The sequence below is a fragment of the Lineus longissimus genome, chromosome 11 (genome assembly GCF_910592395.1).
Source record: "Lineus longissimus chromosome 11, tnLinLong1.2, whole genome shotgun sequence".
Classification (NCBI taxonomy): Eukaryota; Metazoa; Nemertea; class Pilidiophora; order Heteronemertea; family Lineidae; genus Lineus; species Lineus longissimus.
In genome coordinates, this window is record NC_088318.1 from 1351015 (window position 1) to 1376814 (window position 25800).

Sequence of the window (25800 nt, forward strand, 5' to 3'; positions counted from 1 at the left end):
ACAACTGGAGACCAAGTCTGTAGTCACAACCAGAAGATGTTACAACTGGAGACCAAGTCTGTAGTCACAACCAGAATATGTTACAACTGGAGACCATACTGTAGTCAGAGCCGTCTTAAATCAAGACACTAATTCCAGATTCTGTGTCTGGCAATGAACATTTGGCTTACAAGTCACATATGTGACCTGCCATGACAAACCAAGTTGCATGTCGCTCCGAGCTTGACAGGTTGAGATGGACACGTTGTTCATCTCACTGTTGTCTGCCTTTTGTGACATCGGAGTACATCAATTTCTTCCATTATCTCCTGGTGTCATTTTGTCATGGTGGGTCACATATTACTGAGACATTTCATCTTGTCAACACAGAAGACACAAACTAAGAAGCTACAGTAAATAATTTATTATGCATCTTAAATGATGTATGTGTAAACCTTAGTTTTACTGCAGCTCAAAAACTCTATCGAAAAGATATTTGATAGACATAGCATCAATCCAGTATATACAAAATAAATTGTAAAATACGCAAAGGAAAATATCTCTACAAGTTGCTCACAGATGACCACAAAATTTTTGGAATGTACATTATGAAAAATATGTAGCACCTCATTTTTGTGAGAGCAGTCTCAATTCGAGGACCGACGAATTTTTGCCATGTTTTGTGTGACAAAACTGAAATTAACATCGCACAGTGAAGTGTAGCTCAAACTCGGGCCCAAAGCATATCAGATTTGGGCCCAACTCGTAGCGCCAACCTCCCGGTCTAGATCCACCAGTGGACATTTTTTTTTTATTGGAAATGGTGAAATACTCCAAACACTTCATCTGCAAGTTGTCTCAATCACTAAAAATATACATCTACAAAAAACAAGTTTAATACTGTTCATAAGACATATTCATTATTTGAATAAACACATCGACGGAATGCATAAGTCATTCTGGAATGTTGCACGAAAGGACAAAGGTAAAATTGTCAACATTGAAAAAGCAAGCTTAATAGCATAATTACATTCATATATCTGTACCTTCTGTCCTGCTACATTGACATAGCCCGTAAGTTATAAAAGAGAGGTACACTTTACCTTTAACAGACAAACAATTATGTATATTTTTCATTAACTTTTGTAGTTCACTCTGGTCAGCATGAGAAGTCCTGTGTGCGCTACTTGAACAGGTCAGTCATCAGATAAGGTTGGAATAAACCCCAAGCTACACCCTGACCATATCCAGCAACTCAATAGTACTTGGTCCATCCAGCCACACAGCCAGCATGAGCCCTTTGAAATAGGTCCCCAAAGTCACTTAGTTCCCCTACTGGTCGAGTTCAAGTGAGCGCCTTCTGCTTGCTCCTTGAAACCCCTGATTTATTTCTGTGGAGACCGGGGTAATAATATGATATCCCAAAAGCACTTTGATCAGGTAAACATGGAAAAGCGCTATACAAGAACTCGATATCATTATTATTTTCACTGATGGACGGACTAAGTCTTTCTTATTATTATTGTGTCTTAATATACTGCAGGACATTCTAGCTCCAGCCAACTATTCCCCGCAGAATCATGTTGGTTGACTTTAGAAGTATGTTTTACTCATCAGGTATGGTTTCTGTTGGGGAGACTTCCATGAAAAGTTGAAAGAAGAGGGTAACGGCGTCTGAAATGATATCGAAAAGTCTATTAGCAAAGTAAAAGGATGGTGTTCTGAAAACTTTTTCTTAAGGAGGACTATTTGCAGGAGTAAGGGGTCAAATTGGTATTCTGGTGAGAAGACTGTATCATTAGGGCCCTGGGTTCTGTTGGATTCAGCAAGAATTATATTCCACATACAAGCATTGACAGTTTCGATGTAATGTGAAACACTATCAACGCATGATACACACATTTCCGTCACTGGTCCGTTGAGAGACGGTATTGTCCAACATTTGTAAAGAATTCATCTCCCCGGGTAGAAATGCCATCTTTCCCCTGGCCTTTAGGTCCACTGTTGCTACAGCCACCTGGTGTTTGAAGTGGAACTACAATTCCAAGTTATGCACTGCCCACTTTTGGTGATCTGATCTACCTGACTTACCTACTCCGGGTATCCGAACTTCGAAATAGACAAAGGGGACATAGAAGATGAGGCCGGCAACGAGGAATATGAAGGCATAAAGGAACTCCATCTGTGGTTGGTTGATGATTGGACCAATCACAAGGTACATGGCGATAAACAGAGCGATGAATGGAAACACAATCGGAATCTGAAATGGTAACAAATGGATCAAATATCAGTAAAATAATTCGACTATGTGTTAAAGTAAGGATCGCTTCAATTTACAAAGGTCCATTCTCCATCTGGTCCTTCCCCAGGCTTCAACAATTAGACGAGATAGCAACAGATAGCAATTAACTATTTGGTTTATCTGTTAGTTGCATTTTGAGTTGAAATTATGCTAGAGGTTCCTCATGTTGAATTCCAACATTTTGTGAGTTGAGTAACCCATCTGGCCAAAATCGTTCCAATATCTTCCAGCGACAACTAATACACCAGAACCCCTCACCTACCTTGAGTGGACGCGGCGCATCCTTATGTGTGAATCTCATCACGATCAGAGCCAAGAATGTCAAGCCATAAAACAACCAGGCGGTGAAGCTGAAGAAGTCGATAAGTGAGGCGATGTCTCCGGGGATGATCATGAGTAGTGCCACTACTCCCTGAAAAATAGCAATTTCAAAATGTGTCAAGGAGCGAGGCAGATTTTAGAACATTCCGAAAACTGAAAGATGCACTCGCAAATGAATTTTACTATAAACTATTGGTATCATTATAGATTTCTGATCAATATCTTTCCAATGAATGGTCATGTTATAGCAGGCACAGATAGTGTACCGCGAATCATTTCTATTAACAGCCGTCTGTGAGCAGATCCAAGCTACATGTAGATCAACTTAAATGTAGCCTACATACTACTCTTCAGATCTGACACATAACACAGTGCATTGAGTATTCATCAACCATCCACCTTCTTATCACATTGTCGCATTCTCTACCAAGTAAACAAGATGCAGACCTCCGCCAGCTTTGACGAATACGAGATTGACAGCAATGTAACTTACATTGAAGATGAGAGCTGTCAGTGGTGTGTATGACAGCAATGTAACTTACATTGAAGATGAGAGCTGTCAGTGGTGTGTATGACAGCAATGTAACTTACATTGAAGATGAGAGCTGTCAGTGGTGTGTATGACAGCAATGTAACTTACATTGAAGATGAGAGCTGTCAGTGGTGTGTATGACAGCAATGTAACTTACATTGAAGATGAGAGCTGTCAGTGGTGTGTATGACAGCAATGTAACTTACATTGAAGATGAGAGCTGTCAGTGGTGTGTAGGAACCAACATGTACCATACTGAGGAGTCCGGGCAAATGGCCTTCTCTGGCGGCAGCAAAACACAATCTGAAAGATAGTAAGTTGCACAATTGGGCCACAGTGGCGTTAAGATGACCCACCAGGGCTAGTAGAAGTTTCTGTACTCTTGCTCTGATGTTATCCACTCACAGAAGGCCCCTCTTAATCATTAAAGTGGCCTGTTATGATTCAGACTAAAGAAAGTAACCAGTGGAATGAATGAAATAATGAGTAATTTAATATACTTCAGAATCTTCTCCACCAGTCTGACCAAGACATGATAGCAGTCGGCTGTCCATACAACTTGAATAGTGCTGTATAGTGACGCTACATACTTATTGGATTAAAACAAGAGGAATGTCTCGTGTCCTCAAAACTACTCAGATTTACCTATTTCCGCCTTTGGTTTTTACCGGTCCGTTCAAATTCCTCATTTTCTGAGTAATTCATGACGGGTTCCCTTCAAAAACAACGCTTACCTTGCACCAGAGAATGCACTACCGTTGCAAGCACCAAACGTTGACAGGGCCACAGATATTGGAATGATGAATGATGCTGAGCCAAGGACGGTATTACCCCACGTCTGAAATAGAGAACTGTAATCTAGTACACGAACTACATCATCGTCGTGTATAGCCAGGGAGGATGAGCCCATCCCAGACTATCCAGGTTTCTCACTAGCGGATACAGTCTTCTGTTTGCCCTGAAATAGGCACAAGGGAAACAGAACCTCGGTTTAAAGTCTCCTTCAGGGACACACTGAAGTTAGTAAAACCTTAGATCATTAGTAAAGGGAGAAGCTGGACTTGCAAACGTCATGGAGGGACTAGGGGTGAGAAGATGCTTACCACGGCAACAGCAGACGACGCCATGAGCTGTGGGGCAGACATCACAGTGAAGTAGGAGATATTGACAAGCAGATAGAAAATTGTCACCAGGGGAATGGCTATCATGATCGCAAGGGGAAGATTCCTGAAACATAAAGAAAACGCTCAATAAGATATGATGGTACAGTTATAGCCCAGCTGAAAATATAGCCTCTGGGATTATAGACAGGAACTGGGGGTTAATTTGTTGATCAGTAGGTGAGTAATATACCCATTTCCGTTCAAAGCCGGGCGTCAAAGTTTGGATAACAGGCCTGAGGAAAGAGCTATAGCACCTATCCATCAGATCACGCACCTTTTTGGATTTTGGATTTCCTCCGTGACATAGTTGAGGTTGTTCCAGCCATCATATGCCCAGAGTCCATTGTAGAAAGCCAGTGCAAACAGTGAGCCATCTTTCTCCGTGTTGGAGAAGGCGTTCTCCACGGTGAAGTTCTCGGTGTAACCTGAAGAGAGAAGCGAGAGCTGTTGAGACAAATGAATCTTGGGAAAAACCACAACATACATTCAAATTGATAAAGTTTGTGGTAGTTCTTCTTCTTCAGCTCTGCACTTGGAGGTGTTATTCACCTGGGCGTATTCTTCCTCCAAGGCGGGATGTAAGTTTTTACATGTCACTACAGTTTGACAGTTGGGTCCACTGGCCTAGTGAGACTGTCTTTGGCCAAAGCTACTCGTGTGTATTACTTTGAGGGATAGATTTACATTGCTTGCCCTTGCAAAAGGGCCAATGCAACAGGTAGGTCCTCAAAGGAACTTTGCCTTTGTTTTCATACTCACCCTGTCCAAGTCTCACAAATCCTCCAATGATGATGATGAGAAGAGCTGATAGTTTGGCAAATGTAAATATCACCTGAACGCGTGCTGCCAATTTGACACTGTAGCAGTTCACCATGGTCACAGTCACTGGAAGAAGATATTCCCATGGTTACGGTAAACTGTAAACATTTGTAATTGGACAAAATAATGCAGAAAATTTTGTGTATTGCAAAAATCAACAGGTGCAAACTTTTTGTAGGTTTCCATATCTCTGATGATGTAATCAGACAAAGGTCAAAGTATTCCAATTTGTAGGTGACTAAATGAGGCAAAATGTGACCTCATTGAACTAGAGAAATATCATAAGACTTACAAATGCAAGCAGCTGTGATGACCTTCTTAATAAAGACTGGAGGTCCACATGCATCGAAGAAGGGTTCCGACACATATTCGGCAAAGGCTAAGGCGATGATGGCGAAGGAGGAAGGTTTGAGGACGAGGACAGATATCCACGCAACCAGGAACCCTGGGATTGGTCCCACAAAACGGTGCAATTTTCCAAAGCCTGCGATCAGGTAGGCGTATTCAGCACCAGCTTCTTTCACAATCAGGCCAAGTTCTGCATAACAGACAGCTCCTGCAAGGTAGAAAGGCCAACATGGAGTGATTGTGTCAAAGATGAACTGTCTCGAAATACACACCAATACGCTTTTGATAATTACCAACCAGAGGAGTGAAGGGAACTCTAATGACTTTGGATGTCTATTCTACCTAATTGCTACCTAATCGCACTCCTATTCCATACTCACACAGCACGACTGCTGCCACCATCTTTTTCAAAAACACCGGCGGACCACATTCATCAAAGAAAGGGCCGACAACATACTCTGATGTACTCAGGGCAATGATGGCCACTCCTGATCCCTGGGACACCGTTACTCGTACAAAAATGAACATGAAGGCAAGAGGTTCGGCCAGGCCTCGTCGTATATAAGCAAATGCGCCACCACATTCTTTAAAGAGTAGGCCAAGCTCGGCGTAACAGAGAGCACCTAACCCAAGTGAGAAAGAGAAGACAAAAGATGGCTTTGAACCACTCCATAACGGGACGTTCTGTAACGATATCTGGTTACTACAGCTTTCTATAGCATTATTCACGGCAATGATGTGACACCATGCATTGCTTTATGTATGGTAGTACTTTGGGAAAGAAGTCATCAGACTGAAATCTGGGCCACCGAAGCATGTGTCATTGCAATCGGACTGAAATATTAGTCTTCCGTAGTGAAGCAGTTACATTAATTTCGGGGATATAAATTACTAATTACCGAGGCATAAGCTTTTTCTCTTTTAATTTTGGCAAGTGACTCGTTTAGTAGAGAGGATACTCTAGTGGACCCGCTGTCCTCCTTTGGCCTCAAGAAGCTCACTTTGAACAATTTCCATTTGACTTCTTGTCTTGTCTTACCTAACATCGATATGAGCCCGCATCCCGCCCACACACACAGGCTGGCTCCGATGGAACCAGTATTACCAAGGACACCTTTGGGGGAAATGAAGATACCAGATCCTGAAAGATGAAAATAACAGGATTTGGTTAGAAGTAAGGTGACATCACAATTAACTCTAATCCAAAGTTTCTCATGCTCAGCTCTAGTATTACTGTCCAGTTTATTAGCCACAGTGAGTTAGAATTTGATTGAATTCATGCACCAAGTGCCTTGTTTTACTTAGTGGTTGTAAATGGGCACTCATGAATCATGGTCCAAACAATTAAGGAGATACCGCTGATCACACAAACCAAGTGAGCCTAACTCAACTTCATCCTCCTTGTTGAACAGCTCCTGCTTGGCAAGGGAAGCCATGAAGTTGGGAGGGGGACAGGTCAATGTAGATTACTCACCAATCATGGTCCCAACAATCAGGGAGATACCACTGATCAGGCCAACCTTCCTCTTCAGGGACAATTCCTCAACGACCTCCACCTCATTGGCTAGCTCATCCTGCTTGGCAAGGGAAGCTGTGGAGTTGGACTCAGACACACCTTGTCGCTGCCGCAACGCGGGTTTATCACCGTCATCTCCTGTGAATCCTACAAACGAAGAGAATATAAGGATCACACCTAACTAATCACAAAAACAGTCCTGCATCATGCCTACAGATCAACCTGGTAGCGCCTAGTGGGAGACTATAAACACCATTTGGATCCCCTTCAAAAACGTCGAGCAGGAGGAAAGCATCATTATCTACTGCCTTTGCACAGGACAGTAATGATTGCCCAGCCACCTGTACTGAATCAGTGTTACGAATCCTTCACAGTGCCCATGTGGACAAGCCAAACAAACCATACACCATATCCTCTAAGACTGCACTCTTTTTGAAGCACAGCAGAAAACGACCTGGTCTGAGGATTGAAATGTCAAGAAGAATCATTGGGAAATGAAGGAAGACCTGAAAGGCCAGCCAAATTTGTGGCCCACCGACCAAAATATTTGATGCCGTCGTCAAATGCTATTAAGTAGCGAGTGGACAGACAGAAACATCAAACCAGAAGAGACAGTAAAACGAACATGCTTACCCTTGTTATCGATACAGCTTGACTCCAAGTTTGCTCCATTCTCTGTCATGTTTGTTGTTGTCCTACTGGCTCGTTACTCCTAGTATTCATTCATTGGCAAACTCACAACCCCGCCTTAAAGGTATCAAAAAAACAAGAGAAATGATTAGAAGTACATATCATATTATTCAATCAACCATCCTGGTGAGTTAGCTCTTAAAATGTTACAAAATGATTCAGGGACAGTTTGATCCAGTGGTGCGGATTAATGTTTTGTCAAGGTAATCAATTTTTGGTGGCCTCAAAACGACAACAGTTTCAATACCGAGGACAAGAGCCTTTTGATAGCCAGCTATACAGGGCCAAAACTGGTGAAGGACTAATGTCATAATCCAAGTCACAGATCAGACAGGGTGGGAACTTGTCTAGTGTCACCTAAGGGTCACACCACCAACACAAGTTCACATTACATCGTAAAGCTAGAAGGCAATTGGAAATGTTGACAGTATATTCCGTTTGACAATAAAGCATGTACTGGAGACTAGTTGGCTAACTAATCAAACAAAATTTCAATCAAACTACTCAAGTATATCGTCACCCTCATAAAATGAATGCCTAAGTCAGCTCTGCTGCAGGACGAATACCTCTTGAGGAAGTTCAGAATGACATAAGGTTTGAGGTGGCCAATCTGGCTCAACTCCCTCTCAAATTCCTCAAGCATGAATTTTGGTATTGAACTAGCTCTTTCGTGTGTATTTGAAATGAACCACACAGAAAGGACAAACCAGGAATGAATAAAACAGGTTTGCCCTTAGGTAGACAGAACTGACCCAGTTAATTGAGACCGGAACACCTGCTTTTCCTCAACACCATCAGAATTTGATCTGGGCTAAATTTTGGCTTAATCCATACTTGGTCCCAACATAGAAACTGTTTCACCCAGCATTCACCAAAAAAACACCTCACAAACATTCTATGGTTTATGATATCTTTCATTAACCAAAAATTTCCTTTAAAATACTATACCCTCACACACACCACATAAGGTAAAGTGTTACAATTATAGCTCCTACTGTCTAGGAAAGAGCTGATTGTACACATTAATGCACACAGAGGCAATAATTGTACAGGGCCTATAATTGTACCACTGCCCTCAGGCGGGAAAGACTCATGAGATCTATCGTAAGTAGGCCCTACGCAGTTTAATGTGAGGTTTGATAATCCGTCCCGTACACAGAGGTGACAAGAGACCTACCCGTAAAGATATATGATCTCATCTGAGTAATTCCACTGCTCAGCTCTAAGCTCATTGAAGCACCTACCTTTAAAACACTCCCCTGAACAGGTAAAGATAAGCCCTCTCGTCAAACTAAGACCATCTCCCAAGAAAACACATACAGCCCCTACCAAATGCCCACAAATATTGTCCTTCAATTAATGACACAATGCATGCAATGGTGAGCAATGTTAGGATTTGATAGTAAGCAAATATACCTTTTAATACATCCACCCAGAGACGCCAGGTCAACTGTTACCAAAGTAGACTGATAAATATTCTTGTTGACATTACAAAACAATGTCAGAACCCAACAGGTGACACATAAGCAGTTCTTCCTGCTTGAATAGGCCTAAGAAAGATATCATGATCAGTTACCCTCAGACATATTCACTCACAGCTCTAATCATTTTTTGACACATTTATGACCAAGATGGGAGATCTGTCCTAAATTCTTTTTATATTATTATTGTCAGTCTATAGGTGAGAGATCTCACCTACATTCCCTGACATTACCCAATGCCATGAAAACTCACTGCTATGTGACAATATCAAGTTGAACCAGGGCCTAAATTGGTAATTATACTAATCTCGTTAGATAAAAGGTCAACAAATTAGCCCTTGATAGGTTATCAGATTACACCTATTTTCGAAAAGTGCAATATTTCATGCAGGCCTACTTCCAACCCTCTTCATAAGACCAGATTAGAACAATTGATGACGTTTGAGAAGCATATTTGGCGTTATTCCAACCTTTTCATATCTAAATACTAGGTAGAACTAAAACTGAGAAATATCTAAAATATTGATTACATATTTTTTTGATAAAACTACAGAGTCCAGTGATGTGTCTCTAAAGACAAAAAAACCCAGAAATATGAACATTCCTAAACCCTACCTTTCTGCTACCACCTTTCTAACAAGCTAACAGATCACCTTTCTTTCATTTGCAATTAATCAAATTGTCCTGCAATGCACATATTAAAACTAGAATGTCTTGATCTGTTTGATGCTCCAATATAATGCGACACGAAAGGTAAAATTTATTCAGTGAAGGAACGAATTTGAATGAAAAATAACCATTGTTCAAAAACTGGCTGGAACTGGACAATGGAATAAGCTGTGAGAAACATGGCAAGGCAGAGGTCACAATGGAAACATGTTATGTAAGATTGTAAAATCATTGGGACAACTAACCAACCATAAAAACTCAATTTGCATTCCATTTCCATCACCCTGGCATCATGACAATTTGTCACCCTAAACATATAGAGGGTCTACTTGGGGACGGTATTGGGGACGCAGAGCAATGAGCCGTTATCAGTGAGCACATGAGCCTTGGTAATGGTATCACAAACTCACCTATATGATGAGACATGGTCATGGAGCCCTGGAAAGTCAGTTCACAGAGCTCGGTCCCTGTACGAGTCGCCCAAGGTACGATCATTTCACTGACACTGTCACCCTGTGACAGTACAGTCACAGCAGTGACTCGGTCTGTGTCAGGCCTGCCCAAGTGCCTTGCCCTGGGCACGGCGCAGTGAATCTCAATCGATCTCAGTCTGTCCGGCCCCCGGGCATCGCGGCAGTGAATAAGTGATGCATGAAATGACATTGTTGTCTAGTCTATGTTAGACATATTGATATGATGATTTTTATGTATGTCAGCCAGCAAAGGCAAAAAAAGCACCTCCACCAAAGAGCAGACCAATATTTTTACCCATGTTGGGATGTTGTGGTTGTCGCTGGAAAATATCCAAGCTTGTATCCAAGCGTCTTATCTCTTCACATTTACAGTGTATTGGATGCGACTACGGAATCCCGCAAACGAGGTTGAGCAACGTTTCAACATGGCTGCGACCATGAATGAGAAAAACTTTTGAGTTTTTTCTATTTTTCTCTTAATTTGACAGGGTTTTCTCTCCTTGATTTTCAGAAGAACAACTTTGACACAGGAAATGGTAATGGTCCATTGATACTTGATGAAATAATGTGGAAATATTCAGAAACGATAAAGATATAGGCCAAAGAATTTATAAATTTTCTCTCCTGTATGTTGACGTGTATGTGTGTACAATACAGTGTATACTATATGTATACACTGTAGATTGCATGTACAAATGTAGTGTTAACTGCTGTATACACAATTGGTGCAATGAAAGCTTGATCTGTGAGAAGTAGGGAATACGGCGGTTTGCAACATTCTCGTCGTCACATTCCAGCACAAGTAACACTTCCAGACTGTACAGTGGCGTTTCCAGTCTGACGGCCATTTGACTCAACTGCATTGACTACCTGATGCAGTACTTGCCACCTGGCAGAAAGCTAGTTGTGGTCCCAATCAGAAGGATTGAGATTGGGATGGTTCTTTTGACAATTACTGTTCTACTTTTTCAACTATTCCATTTTCAGGATTACTCTCGGTTCCTTGATGAAAACTTTGATGTGAAAGAATGGGTGAACCAGGCGTTTAGATCTACCAAAGATACCACTACTAACAAAGATGTAAGTTCAAGTTTCCACGTAATCGGACAATCTGACATTTGAACAGAGTTAGAAGAAAAAATCATTGCTTTTTGAAAAACCTGAGGCATCCCGCAGGCCTACTATACATGTACATGTATGTGTGATAGCTTTTTGGACTCTGATATGTGACTGAATTGCCCTCTTACTGTCTGACATTTTCATTTCCAGCAATATGCCACCACTTTGGTGATGAAGCTTCAGATGTTCATTCAGGTAAGGAACACAATTACATGGATGCACCAAAACTAAATTGGTATAGTTGTTAGTTATTTCTAAAAACTTGGAAAATAGAATCGTTTCAATTTTCGGGAAAATGTAATGAATTGATAACATTATGAAACAATCATTACTACTTTATTACAGGAGGTGAATAACATCATTGAAGATGCCAGCCAACAGTCAATACAGAATTTACCCAGGTTAGTTAATACAGATTCCGGGTGTAGAATACAATGTTAATGATTATCATACTTGTTCATATTCCAATGATGAATCATTGAATTGACCAATTCATGCCCTAAAGTTCACAATTGTGTGCCCTCTTGCGGAAATTGTGAAAATATCAGGGTCTTGCAAGTCTTTTGAAGATTGTCCCCACGTTACTTCCGTAAACTTACTCTTGGTGTTCCTTTCAGGGTGATGAGAGACATTGAAGCTGTCAGGCAGGAGTCTGTCTTGCTGCAGGAGCAGATGAGAATGGTCAAAGAGGATATTGAAAAGGTAAACAAACAAAGACCTGCATAAAATATTTTTTCAAAAATCATCAAAAGATAGTTTGAGAGAAAAGATCGGGAAAGTGATGTTTTTATCTGAACTTTGACTTTTCACCAAAAAATTTGGAGAAATGTTTTTGTGGAATTTTGATATCATTTTGACAACCATGGAATCTATTGAAGCTTTAATAAGTCATTGTCACTCTCCAGGTTGAGCATGACACGTCACACTCCATGCAGACATTGCTAAGGCTAGACAACATCAAGTCCAAGATGAAGGCTGCCTCTGATGCTCTCCAGGAAGCTGACAACTGGACAACTCTGTCTGCAGATGTGGAAGAAGTTCTCCAGTCTAAGGATATAGAGGCAATATCAACAAAGCTTGTCGGAATGCAGCAAAGTCTGGTAAGTTGGCCTTCGTGTAAAGGAAACAGAGGTCATTATTATCGCAGGGCAGAACAATCTTGTATCAGTATCACTATGAAGCATCAGTATCGGCGTGTCTAGTCCAAGTAGCTCTGGTCCCTCGCCAGGCTAGTTCAGTCAGTCTTATATTTCTGTTTATAATATTTCAGCAAATGTTGGTGGATGTTCCTGATTATGCAGACAGAGTACAACATCTTGAGGCCTTAAAGAATCGTCTGGAGGCAATGCTTAGTCCTCAGGTTGTGGCAGCATTCGGTGCCCAGTCATCTGGTAAGGCCTTCATTGATGGTTGCCAGATCAAGCTGAAAATCTTTGTTTTGATTTACTCAGTAGTAGTGAATAGTGTTTTGAATGTTACCTTTATAATAATGTACGCCACATGGTAGTCAGCAGAAGACTTCTCCTTATTCAAGTTCTGTAGAATGATGTGTTACTTTATGCACCATTTTGTTGCCTCCGAGTAAATTTTTCCAATGTATTGATATTTCAGAAGCAGCACAGATGTATGTGAAGATCTTCAGTGACATTGACCGTCTGCCTGAACTATACAAATACTACCATAAATGCCATAAGGTAATGTCTTATCATATAGAGTCACATCCAGTGTCGAGTGGTCCCAGTCCAACCTTACTGGTAGAACGTCTCAAGCTGACCTAGAGTGTGTTTTGACCCCATTGCCACCCCTGCAGTTGTTATGAAAGCAAAAGATAGGACAGAAGGGTGACTTGCCACAGCTTCTTTGTATTTTTGAAGTAGATATCTCTGATATTAACGCCAATGTTGTTCATTTTCCCAGAGTGCACTTCTCCAGTCATGGCGGACCATCATGGAGAGTAACCCAGATGACACGTTGATAGAATGGCTGCCGGAGTTTTATGATCTGTTGCTCACAACATGGCACACACAGGTGAGATGAACAGTTCAGAGAATTTGTGAAAGCTGTCAAGCAGAACTTGCTTGCCACCATGAAAGAGACTGATCGGGTGGGGCTGTAGAATAGAGATTAAGGTACCTACATCATGTAACTTGGGTTCTATAACTTGTATCTGGAGAATTTTCAGGGTTTAACTGAAGTTTAAGATGAGGAGAGCATATTTTTCTTTACCTATGTAAAGAGAGGAAAGTTGTCTCAATGTGTTACTGTCCATGGCCTCATCTCAATCACCAAGAACAGAGGGTTCGACTGAGAATTTGGGGAATCAAGAAGAGGAAGTTGTATGGAATTGTTGCCTAAAAAGATGCCTATCTTCCATTGATAGTGTAGTTTGTAGTGTAGGCTTCTGTCCAAACAAGAAATCTCACTGACAACCTCCCTCTCTTCCAGATCAAGTGGTGTTCCCAGGTGTTTGAGGAGCCGGTGCAGATCGTGTGTGACCTACTGGCCGAAACATTGAAAGGCCTCGACCCTTCTTTGCCTCATACAATAGTGGAATATCTTCAGAACGGACAGAATACTTTACTCTGTCTTATTGAGTTGAAACAGGTAATCGTCAGGCTGAATCATTCTTTTTTCTGTTTGTCTTTGCAGGAAAGCTTTCAAGCTGACATTGTCCACAAACCCATACTGATGTTACACTAGTCCAGGTTCTTTACATAATGCAGCTACTCTACATTAAACATCAGACTTCACAAGCTAAATTTGCAGCCAAATATGTACACTTGATTTTTGTCCAAATGAGGGGACACATTAGCTGACATGGGTTACGATTGTTATTCCTTGTATCACTGTTTGATATCAGAGAAGATTCTCCTTGACTTGTTAGTTGTTCATTTCAGATATCTGATCGATTTGCGAAGAGTATAGAATCAGCCATTGACTCCTACACAAATGGTAGGTGTGACCGCTAGAAAGATCGTACTAGCATTGTTCGAGTTCTCACAGACAAAAGATACATTGCACTATCTAACATAATTTGATTGATATCTTATAAAAGCACTTTTTCATGGCCAGGTTCTTGTTCAAAGTGCTTTGTCATCCCAGAGTTTTCTAGGAATGTTAAGGAGCAGCTAAAAATTGCTCACCTAACCTTTGAACTGCAACAAGAAACCACTAAGTAACTCAGATGAGAGTCAGACCCATGACCTCTTGGTTAGCCCACTCTAACCTCTACGCTACTGTGTAAATCCTGGCGTTTCATGGTTCTGTTCTTCTCCCAGGCAACATGTCTCAGTCCTGCGTTGACAGCCTCGCTGTTTCAATCTACCTCCCATACAGAAGATACATCACCAAGTACGGCGCATTCGAGGACAAGACGCTCAATGACGAACTCGATAATATACAGGTGGACCATGATGAAATCATTGACAGTGTGAGACTGTTGGGGGAGTCGGTGGGAAAGCTGTTCAGTGCTGCTGAGGAGGTAAGTGCTAGTTGGTCAGTTCACTGCAGTCTTTGTTTGGAGTCTTATAGCTGTGAGATTACCTGCGTGTTTCCCCTACCACAAAGATATGATATGATCAATGAATCGGGCAAGATTCCTGGTGTTATGGAGTTGGCAGGTACACAAGTAGTCATCTTCTTGCATGACCAGTGTAGCCAGATGTTATGGCCATCTGCAGGCTGTCCTTCTGTAACCTAACTTCAGACTAGTTGTGAGGTGATCTAATGTCCATGGTATAATCTCCGGAGGTGTTTATGAATATGTTGTCAGTTTCAATTGTTATTATATTACAGGCCAATGAAAGATGTATGAAATTCGCCAATGGTTGTGGCTACCCAGACCTCTTACAAGCTGTCGAGGCTTACCTGAAAAACTATGTCAAAGAATTCCGTCGTGTTCTCGTCAATTTGAGGGAGAAATGTAAATTAGACGCGCCAGGTGACCACGAAGACTGGTCACTCTTCCAACATTCCTTACGCATCATTCAAACATGTGGTAGGTGCAGTCAGCCAGCATCATTTTGATTTTATTTGTCAGATGCAGTTGGCACTTTATGATTAAAATGTAAGTGCACAGGTTTTTGAAATTGGTCCAAAATCGAAATACAGTACTTAAAAACTGGCTTATTTAAGAGAAATTTTGGGGGGATTCAACTACTTTTTGACAATTCCCTGAAGAAAAAAACAATATCTCAGATTTTCAGTAGAAATGTTTTTTCATCTATTTTTGGGGGGAGGGGTTGAGACGATCTCTCACCTTTGAAATTCTTTCTCCACGCAGGTGATCTTATTCTTCATACAGAGGAATATGACCAGAACCTTATCAGCAACATATTGAATTCAATCGGCAAGCATTATCATCCGTCATCGCCTGTCAAGACAGAAACAACCAGGTAAGTTGTTTTGGGGAATGAGGGCTCGTACATGAATTTTGAGAATGAAGAATCGGATTGTTTTGGAAAATAAGGGAAGAAGGGATTGCCAGTGTTGGTTTCCCCCTACAGTACAAATGGCCCGAATATTCTCTAAGAGCCACTAATGAGTTAAGGTAGCTGACGTGCTCTCAACTCAATATTTTAGGCAGTGTTTATGTTGTGCTTGCAGATCAAAATGGAATCCATTCCATGATGCAAAGTATCTGCTCCTCGAGAGCCAGGAGGATCAACTTGCTGTGGAATCTCTGCTGGAGAAGCTGGAAGAAGGTGACGCTCCTTGCGTCCTGCCAGATGTGATGAAGCACATGTGTAAACTGAGTGAAGAGGTTCACCGTTTCGCATTTGATATTGTCTTTCATCAGCTGAAGGAGCATCTCGTATCCCTCGCTCATATGGAGGTATGTACGAGATATTGTAGTTATGATAAACACGTAAATAATCCACGTACTGGCCATGGTGACTTCTCCATTCTTGTACGTTGCAGAGATAGGCAAAACTTGTGAAGTCAACTGACTCTCTCTTTTTTCCCTTCACTTCCTGATGTGGTTCAGGGTTACACATGTTTATCACCAAACTATTTCTCATCAATTTGCAGACTTGGACCTCCCAAAGTGCGGGTGGTGCACTGACGTCAGACCTGCCAACCTTCAGTTTATCGCCACAAGAATACATCACCAAGATTGGTCAGTACCTGATGACGTTACCACAGCAACTGGAGCCGTTCACGATGGAGGACAACCCAGCAATCATCGCAGCGCTGAAACATGGCAAGCTGCCCTTTACAGATGAACAAGGTTAGTCTGTCACTGTCTTGACCTCGGTAATGTCTTTGGGATTAAATGTGCGATGAGATGAAACAACACCAGTCCACATATTTTGTGGCTCTTTCCAAATCGTCAAGATGAGCCTTGGCTGTACACAAAGTACAAGATGATGAGAATTTGCAAAGTTTTCACAGCCGGTCTATCGACATCATCCCCTGTCTTTCAGAACTACCTGCGCACATCGCCGACTTATGGCTCGAGTCTATTGCGCGAGGGACGATGCATACATACTGTGAGGAGATCTTAAAGATACGTGAATTATCACCTCACGCTACAAGACAGCTGAGAACGGATGTTGGTAAGTTGACTAGATACGGATGCCATTCTGTTGTGTTGGCGTGATCAGCGGAATGGAGACAGTATTCTGGTGAAAAGGAGATATTGAATAATGGGTGCAACAAAGAGATTTCTGACAGTTTTGTCCTTAGAAAAGTCGTGGTTGCCACTGCAGTTGTTTCTTCAAGATCTTTGAGGGATCTTCACCCTAACATTGTAAAAGAAGACCTGGTTTTTATCCCCTGTCTTGGCAAATTATAACGGTGATGCCGATATTCTAAAGACTTTCAAAAGGATATGCTTGTCCATTGTTGTAATAGTCAGAACTTTCCTCTCAGTATGTTATCACATTGACATTCCAGATTACCTTTGTAATGTCCTCGACGATCTGGATCTCCACGCCTCGGAGACGATGAAGAACCTGGCCTCACTCCTGAAAACCGACCAAGAGAACTACGGCGAAGCATCAGAGAAGATGCCTCGGCGGCTAGTTAGTGCTGTAGCTGAGATGAGGGGCATCAAGCTGGACTGATGGACCATTGGTGGTGGGAGCAGGGACATCATTGCCAATTCATTCAAGTTACAATTGGTGCCTGGCACTATGAAAATGGCCGAGTCAGTTTGGTTACATACACTTGTAGATGCGCGTAGTCAGTGCAGCAATAGAAATAATGATGTCTTTGAGTTACCAAGAGAGACATAAAAAGTTGAACTGATCGATAGAGGTTGTCCTGTGTGCTGTCAGTCTCAGGCTGTCTTTGCTGTCCTACTTATAATGTTTACTAAGTAAGTAAGAGGATAAAAGGTACATTGTTGAGGCAAAGATTATCTACAATTACATGTAGTTACCTTCATGTTTGTGTGTGAATTCTGCAACCCATTGTGCTGCTGTGTATTTATTGTAAATAGAATAATAATATTATCTGATAACTTATCAAAAACTTTCGTGAGATTGTGCTGGAACATCCGTCCTGTACATAATGATCTGTCTCTCAAGAAGGCAGAAGGTTTCATGCCAAGTTGTGGTATTAGAACTCACCAAGGAATCGCATGGTTAATCACTCAACTCTTCATCGAATGAGGAACAATGCTCCAAGGCTTTACAGATTAACCCACATGAGTCTTACATTGATGACTTGACATGTAATCTCCAGCATACAGGCGGAAAAGACCGAGACCCATTGCCCCAGACTAAGATTTCCATCAATTCTGAGAAAGATCCTTCTCAACATACTGAATTGCCTTGGGCCTGGCAACTCTTCCTGCCAGTTATCAATTCTGTGGTCTTTCCAGCAAGTTGTTGTGACATCTCCTCCTGGTCTTGACAGTTGGTTTAGAGCGTCTCAAGGTTGTGCAAGAATCCTGGTAGTGACTTTTTCAGAGTAGCCTGTCTCCTAGAAGAGACAAGTAAAGAGTTCTCTAGGTTATGACTGTCTCCTGGTTGTGACCAGAGCAGTTGATCCTCCATGTTGAAGCAAATGAGGAGTTCTCAAGATCGTGACTGTCTCCTGGCTGTAACTATTACAGACTAGTAGAGACAAGCTGAAATCTCTTGGTTTTGATTGTCTCCTGGTAGCGACTATTGCAGAGTAGCCTGGCCTCCATGTTGAGACAAGTGAGGTTCTCCAGGTTGCGACTGCCTTCTGGTAGTGACTATTGCAGAGCAGCCTTACCTCCTGAAGGACGCAGGTTGAGAGTTCTCTAGGTTTTTGATCTTCCTCGGTTGTTGGCCAAAGCCATATTTTACAACTCACAACAACAGACCTAACAGGAATGTTGTCTGAAGGGACCCAACCCTTGGGGTAGTTCCAAAGCCAGTTATAACAATGGGAGGAACTGAAGATGGCCCAGGATGTTAGGCCGGACCAGACAGTTAACCAAGCACCTCCCCTGTACAGTCTCAATAAACTACATCAATGAAACAAAACGCAAGTTTTCAAAAGCATCGACTTTAATAATATACATATACAAATTCTACCCGACAAGTATCTAGGCTAGAGTAACTATGATTATGTGGGTTAGAACAAGTTATTAACTTTTTATACCTAGAGGGGAGCGCAAAGGCCAAGGAAACAGCAGAAATAAGCTTGGGAAGCAAGCAGGGAGTTTCCTGAAAATGCAGGGACAATAAATAACTTACTCTGAATGCATGCCTATCCTAACAAATAGAAATGACATCATTCCTATGTCTGCTGTTGGGTGTTAAAATGTCTCCCCCTCAAAGATTGAAAAAGGTCCGACCCAATGGAACTGTCCTAAAACTATCGACAGAGACAATAATATCGGTAAGCCTACTTTACAGCACCACAAATTAAATGTTGAACACCTATTACAATTTTGCATATTTTGATACTACAAGTTTGATTCAGATTTGGACAAGGACCTAAATCTCTTTAACACCACCTTGATCTCTCAGTAGTTAACAAACGCTATGCCATTTCGGTTCGTTCTTTTCAAGGGCGTTTAGTCAACAGAGATAATTCCACCATTAAATCGGACATATTTCACCAGCTGATGTTGCACAATGTGAAGTTCATGTCATGTCCTGTCACTGCCAGATGTTAAGAGCGATCTGTAGACTTGAGAAGAAGTAAGTTGGATGATCAATCATCAGACACAAGGTCATCCAAGGTCATGATGCTTCGAGTTGTTTACATGTAAAGCATAATCTGCATAGAAAGTAACGTGGTACACGTACCAACTAAGAATACTGAACCATAAGGTAAGGTGATACAGTTATAGCCCTGGTACACTTACGTCAAAATGTGCGTACTTCCAGCTGTTTTATACACTGTGGGGGCTATGAATGTACCACTTTAAGTTACAGAAAGTCTATTGCACTTAACAAATACACAATTACTAACAGAGAACTTTCATTCTACAACAGACATGATATAATGGATCCATAACTCGTCAGATCTTCTAAATTCGTATTCCTAAAGAATAGGTTTTAGCCCGACTAAGGGTGTGGGGGGTTTCCCCATCAAAATGTTCGGTCTGAGACAGTCATTACAAAGCCAACACTGATAATAACGAACAACCATGGGTACTAGTTCTATATCTAAGATGCTCTAGTGTAAGAAATTCTCAAACTCTACACAAGTTATCATTAAATGCTATCCATGCCATCATAAAAAATAGGAATACTATAGAATATGAAATAACTCTGCCTATCTTTGGATTCCTGTATATGGGGTACACAAACTTTTAAGATCACCTTTTAGGGATGCATGGACATGCAACCAGTTTTCATCATTCATTGGACACTTCAAGAGTTGAATACATTCACTTCATACCCTGTTCACTATGTTCAACACCAGACTCTTTGCGAAACCCGCTTTCATTATCAGTTGGTGTAATTTGAAATGTCCCGTCCCCCCCCATCAACAGCTTACCGATGGACTTCAGATATTTTGGCAGAAATATTCTCAAGAATTCCTCTACAAGGTGAACGAAGCACTCTTGTATCAAAATAAATATATATATATATATATATAACAATCAGTACAATATACATGTCGACAATAATAAGTGATGTACAAATTGCCCCGAAAAGATGAATGGACTCAAAGACCAATCTGATTGATTCAGACCTAAAATCCTCCAGCCAGGGTCGATTTGATTGGAATCGCTGAGGATTGAACAGGTATCTTGAAGTTGTAGGACTAAACGAATTTGGGGACTTAGGCCTATTCACTCTCACAAGCTCAATGTGCAAAAGAACCATCAATATGTTATTTCATTTTACAAGAACAGGCCGCAGCCAAGAGTTGTCAGAAGATCATTCACATGAGACTGCAGTAAATAGACAAGATCGTCTCTGTTATAAACAGAGGTGTCCGGATTAAAGAGGTCAAATTCAATGGAAATGATCAATCTTCAACCAAATACGGCATCCTTTATAGAGAGGGTGTCCTTGATACAGAGGTATCCGCTAAGGGATGTTCCACTGCACTGCATAATGTATCATGATTCTGACCAACTTGAGCCGAAACATAGTACTTATACATTTGTGGACACTTCTAGTCAACTATCATCAAAATATCAATGTACAATCATGTGTATTAGAACAACCTAGTATAAAACTATACAAACATTTAATCATTAAGACCCAGTTATTTTTGTTACGCCCACATTCAAACTGAGGGCCCAATGCTATTCTGTTAACAATCAAACATTAAAGATAAACACCTATTCATTTACCAGTGTAACACTTGGTGCACTAAGTACTGTCTTCAAATTACGGTACTCTTCTGTCAAAAAATGAGCACAAAACTAAAGTAAACGTTAAAATGAAGATGTTCAAAAATGTCAAATATGGCCACTAACTTTTATTCGATGTTTTATTTTCGTGGATTTCGCGGAAAAATTGGCGAAAATAAAAATAACATTTTTAATTCGATACACTGAAAGGAGGTTTTTAATCCATTAAATCATAAAATCTGAACTTTTTTCTTAAAATTTTTTCAAATTGCAAAAACAAATAGGCGCAATAATTCTCAGTATTCTGGAATCTGATGTTGCTGGTTTTGGGGGTCAGATTCAGTCTGAGAGGATGACTGAGTACATCTGACGAACAGGATTGGCTGTATGAGGTGAACACGGATAAGTCTAGGATGATACTGAACAAAGAGACATGGCCATCCTTAGCACTAATTCATATGACAACAATGATCTAGTACTGTGCCGTCTCCACCGTTGTGACAGTTGTGGTAGTCGTTGCTTGCGTACTCTCGGTCCTTCCGACAGGACTTCCCGCCGCACGCCATGTCCTGAACATCAAAAAGGCATCAACACCATAGACGCCAGCGGCGGCAAATGCAAAGAACTGAAAGAGCGAAAGAAAGCTTTGTATGCGTTGGCATAATTTGGAAAGGCACAGCACGCAAAAAATCTTAAATAGCTGAGAAAAGCTGTCAGCATTTTGCTTTAAAAGTGCCTTACCTTGGTCATGCCTTGTCCGATTCAGGAAAATTTATTATTTTTAGATACTTCAGACATCGAAGTTTCAGATTAAATATAACATTCTGTTTACCTCCTACATTTTCTGTGCAAAATCACCACAAAGCTGAGTATCATTTTCTCGTGAAATAAAGTAAAACGCCCAAATGTTACAACATCTGTAAGAAAGTCAAGACAGAGATTACGTTGATATACTCACAGCGGCCGCACCCGATGCTGGGGAGATATAAGTGCCGGCAAACGCGGCACACACGATGGCCGTGATAACGTACAGGGCTGCATAGATCACAAAATAGGCAAACTCCTACAATCAAAGAGAAATAACGTGACAATCTAAGGGATAAATCGTTTACAAGTCTTTTTTAGTTTTTAGATTCGTACTAAGGAGTCCCATCTGCTGAGTTCGTGGGTTTAGACACACCCATTCCTCATGGATATAACCATGAAGCTATTTATGATAGCTCCACATCATGATATGACCAAGTGGGCTTTCGCACAATCCCTTTAAGCATAGGGCTCTTGTCTTCATTGCCCTACATCATTCATTGAGCTGATCATTTTTATCCCCTGTTCCATATTCCACCAAATTCTTTTAATAAACCACCAAAGGGTTAATTGGGATAAAATGACAGGCAGTATCCTTTCACGTGGCCATTAGAATAAAAGACAGTTAGGGAAGACTGTGTATGTGCGTTGGTACAATGGAGCTATAATGAAAACAGATGCCATACAGCACACATACAGCACACAATCACAACATGAATATCAGGCTCCTGGTGTGTTCATGGCTATTAATTAATACACAAGCACGAGAAAAATAAGACGATATACGGTGTAGTAGTATTCAAGAGATTAGAAGAGGTTTTATTGACGATGTGATAAAAACTGGAACTGGATCCCTGGACGTTATTGTCAAGAACTAAACTCCATATAGCAGCGTTATGCTTTGATTTAGGAGCAGGCAACTATAGAAAACTGGAGCAAGAGCAACTATCAATATCATCCCAAAAGAAACGTCTTATTCTGGAATAACTGGACATGATTCACTTTTCTTCAGACTATGCTCTACTGTGACAATGTACAAGTGTGGCAAGCCCCAAGCTGTGCACTCAACCCGCTTGTATAGTTACTAGAGCAAGAGGAAATGCTCTTGAATTTTGAACGAATGTCAAGTTGCACTGCCACTGTATGTAGAAACACAAATGGACACCAACATGTATGTAGAATGCGGGACTAAAAGAGAGCTTCTCCATTGGCGACTTTGGGCAAAAATAAGCATTCTTAACCAAGACCAGTAGGAAGCTCAGTTGGTACACTAAACATATGTATTGACAATGTCCTGTATAAACCATGCCTAAGGGCTCTTCAGTCTGTTATGTGTCCTGACATATAGTGAATAAACATACCACATGTACAGCAAAACTTCAATGTTTTCACACTGAAACAAAATTTCCTTCCTGCAGAAAGAACTTTCTAAAAAGCATATCCAAAATGTGGATTACAGAATAACGACTGTTACATGTACTGTCAGGTGTAAAGTGCAGAATAATGCAGTGTTCAGAAGGTTGCTATTTATAGTAAATAGTAATGGTAAAGTCATATTGGTAACCAGTAGCCAGGATAAACATTATTGCAGATGAATTTTGCTGATGAAGTCGTCCTATTGAACTCTAAAATAAAGTTAATTCCAAAGCATAGAACAACCAGAAAGATAACAAAAAAGACAACAGTAGGAACCACTGACATATCGTTGTCAGCCTTGTGCTCCTCGGTTGAATGTGACAACTCTGATTGCTTTTGTACAACTATTACTAAACTATGATAGACAGACACCGCTGGAAAGAGTGTTAGAGAAGAGGAAAACAGGACGGAATGTGTAATTGTTGAGTTGGTTAAAAACAGGTCTACAATTGTAAAAAAAGCTTTGAGAGTGAGAGGAGAGTTAGAATGGCAGGCATTTCCCAGAGTGTGAGGAGAGTTCTAAAGTCAGGCACTTCTCAGGGTGCTAGAAAAGTTCTAAAAACTGGAATTTCCCAGAGTTTGAGGAAAGTTATGAAGGTAGGAAGTTCCCACGCCAAGCAAAGCTCAAGGCCAAATCTAGATCAACTTACAATGACCAGCCAAGGTCCTGGTAAGCGGCTTATCAAATTTGTGATGTGGAATATAAACAGAATTGCGGTTGTTATGATAGCAGACGCGGCCAAAAATGTTCCCCAGCCGCTGGTTCCTCCTCCGCCTACGATGCACGCACAGCAAATGATGACTATCAGATCTAAAACCTGAAACATCAATACAAAACATAATGAACACATGCAACATGCAGTCTACTTACAATCATCAACCAAGGCCCAGGCAGACGGTGGATCAGGTTTGTTATATGGAATATAAAGAGGATTGCCGTCGTAAACAGCGCCGATCCAGCTAAAAACGACCCCCAGCCTCCAGCCCCGATTAGCATACATATGCAGCATATGAGTACAATAACATCCAGAGCCTGAAAAAACAATAGCATAGTTGCAAGTTAACACTACGTGGTGCAGAAGTTGACAATATTTCTCGGACAGATACGACATGGTGAAACTGACATTCTCCATCTATCACAAACAATGTAACTGCTAAGAACATGATTTATCGTTGAAACTCGAACTAAGGAACATAAGCCTGTTTGAATCTGCCATCTGCGAATGTGGTTTCTCTCAACAGGCGCTGGAACACATCCTGGAGGAATGTCCTATGCTCACAGTCTCCCGACTGTTTTGAACGGACCTAGTCAACATTTCAAACAGTGCCACCAGGAGGACGAAGCGTTTATGATAAGCCCTGAGGTCCATGGCATAACTCACCATTTCAACAATTTTTAAAATACCGGGAATTGTTCTGATATACCCCGTATAACATCCCGTTTGCGTGGAGTCTGTGTGTCCACTCTCCACGTGACTTGATGTCTTGGTCTCGTACGTTGTTGGCATGTCTGTCATCTTAGCAGATTATTGGCTTCCTAGAGAAATAAAGAACTTGATTTCCTCAAGATTGACTCTACGGTACACTACACACTGTGTATCATGTACTGTGAAACAATGTATACACACATGCACTACACTACAGGGAGTGACAGCAGAAAGGGTCGATTTCAAATACTGCACACGCTCTAACTACTCATTTCATAACACAATCACTGGCTCAGTCGGCTGCTATGATTACTTGTCAAGTTACTCATGTTACGGGATTAAATTTACCTTCTTTCCCAAACAAGAAAATGAGAAAAATATAAAAGTAAAATTTGACCCAATTTCTCTATATCGGCAAAAGCGGAAGTCGCACGCAACCGCTCTGCTTATTTCTACAGAAGGTGCCAGAAAAAAATCTGGGTTTTTAAATGAATCTTGCTGTGTTTGATTAAGAAGAGGTCGGCCTGGTCTGGTGTATGTTAGGACTACATAACAATAAGGATGACCCCCTGTAGGATTTGTGAAGGGGTCGGGGAGGGGGGAGGGGGTGCACTACGTTGGGAGAGTACAGTCACACATCTAGATCAGACAGAGTCCCGCCCCCCCCCCCCCCCCACTTCCATAGTCAAGGGGGCCGCAGGCGCGTTCCCGATTTTTCGGGAAAATGGGGTTAATTTTCACTCTTGTTTCGGGGAAAAATCCCCGAAAAATCAATAAAATAGGGGTGTTATTACTGCTATTTTCCCTTCAAAAACTGAAAATAGGGGTATATTTTCTCATGTTTTCCTTCCCTGGGTCTTCTGAGGATCCTCAGCAGCAAGGAGATGATGTTCAGGAACACGTTATGCATTTCCATGAAGATCCTGATGGGGACGTGAAATTTGCTGCTCCAGAAGTGCAGACCCACCTTAGACATGTTGCTCAGGAAGCCCTTGATGATGA

At 41.3% G+C, this 25800-nt stretch overlaps 3 protein-coding genes across 8 annotated transcripts; 1 reads left to right on the forward strand and 2 right to left on the reverse strand.

Annotated features, from left to right (window-relative positions):
- Positions 1 to 388: 388 nt before the first annotated feature.
- On the reverse strand, positions 389 to 10392 carry LOC135495810 (b(0,+)-type amino acid transporter 1-like). 5 transcript variants are annotated; one of them, XM_064784770.1, is made up of 13 exons: positions 10231 to 10392; positions 7614 to 7727; positions 6939 to 7127; positions 6504 to 6605; positions 5409 to 5672; positions 5057 to 5182; positions 4572 to 4722; positions 4238 to 4361; positions 3869 to 3972; positions 3341 to 3437; positions 2544 to 2693; positions 2071 to 2239; positions 389 to 1653 (listed from the first exon to the last, which is right to left on the reverse strand). In XM_064784770.1, exons 2-13 carry the CDS (start codon positions 7660 to 7662, stop codon positions 1586 to 1588), a joined length of 1593 nt encoding a protein of 530 aa, XP_064640840.1. In that variant the 5' UTR covers positions 7663 to 7727; positions 10231 to 10392; the 3' UTR covers positions 389 to 1585. The 5 variants fall into 5 exon arrangements, with proteins under 5 accessions (XP_064640840.1, XP_064640842.1, XP_064640839.1 ...); XM_064784772.1 differs by lacking the exon at positions 10231 to 10392 and adding an exon at positions 9767 to 9790; XM_064784769.1 differs by lacking the exon at positions 10231 to 10392 and adding an exon at positions 9087 to 9364.
- A 326-nt stretch (positions 10393 to 10718) lies between these two features.
- On the forward strand, positions 10719 to 17872 carry LOC135495605 (conserved oligomeric Golgi complex subunit 7-like). Its single transcript, XM_064784411.1, has 18 exons — positions 10719 to 10829; positions 11281 to 11373; positions 11563 to 11607; positions 11758 to 11813; positions 12030 to 12114; positions 12318 to 12512; positions 12683 to 12803; positions 13024 to 13106; positions 13330 to 13440; positions 13858 to 14016; positions 14310 to 14364; positions 14691 to 14893; positions 15208 to 15409; positions 15695 to 15806; positions 16018 to 16246; positions 16444 to 16642; positions 16839 to 16970; positions 17311 to 17872. The coding sequence occupies exons 1-18, from the start codon at positions 10827 to 10829 to the stop codon at positions 17478 to 17480; spliced, it is 2253 nt and encodes a 750-aa protein (XP_064640481.1). The 5' UTR covers positions 10719 to 10826; the 3' UTR covers positions 17481 to 17872.
- Positions 17873 to 18881: 1009 nt separating this feature from the next.
- LOC135495455 (plasmolipin-like) lies at positions 18882 to 25232 on the reverse strand. Of its 2 annotated transcripts, none has more exons than XM_064784127.1 (5): positions 25147 to 25232; positions 24754 to 24908; positions 24022 to 24189; positions 22110 to 22214; positions 18882 to 21776 (listed from the first exon to the last, which is right to left on the reverse strand). In XM_064784127.1, exons 2-5 carry the CDS (start codon positions 24886 to 24888, stop codon positions 21624 to 21626), a joined length of 561 nt encoding a protein of 186 aa, XP_064640197.1. In that variant the 5' UTR covers positions 24889 to 24908; positions 25147 to 25232; the 3' UTR covers positions 18882 to 21623. The 2 variants fall into 2 exon arrangements, with proteins under 2 accessions (XP_064640197.1, XP_064640198.1); XM_064784128.1 differs by lacking the exon at positions 24022 to 24189 and adding an exon at positions 24243 to 24404.
- Between the last annotated feature and the right edge of the window lie 568 nt (positions 25233 to 25800).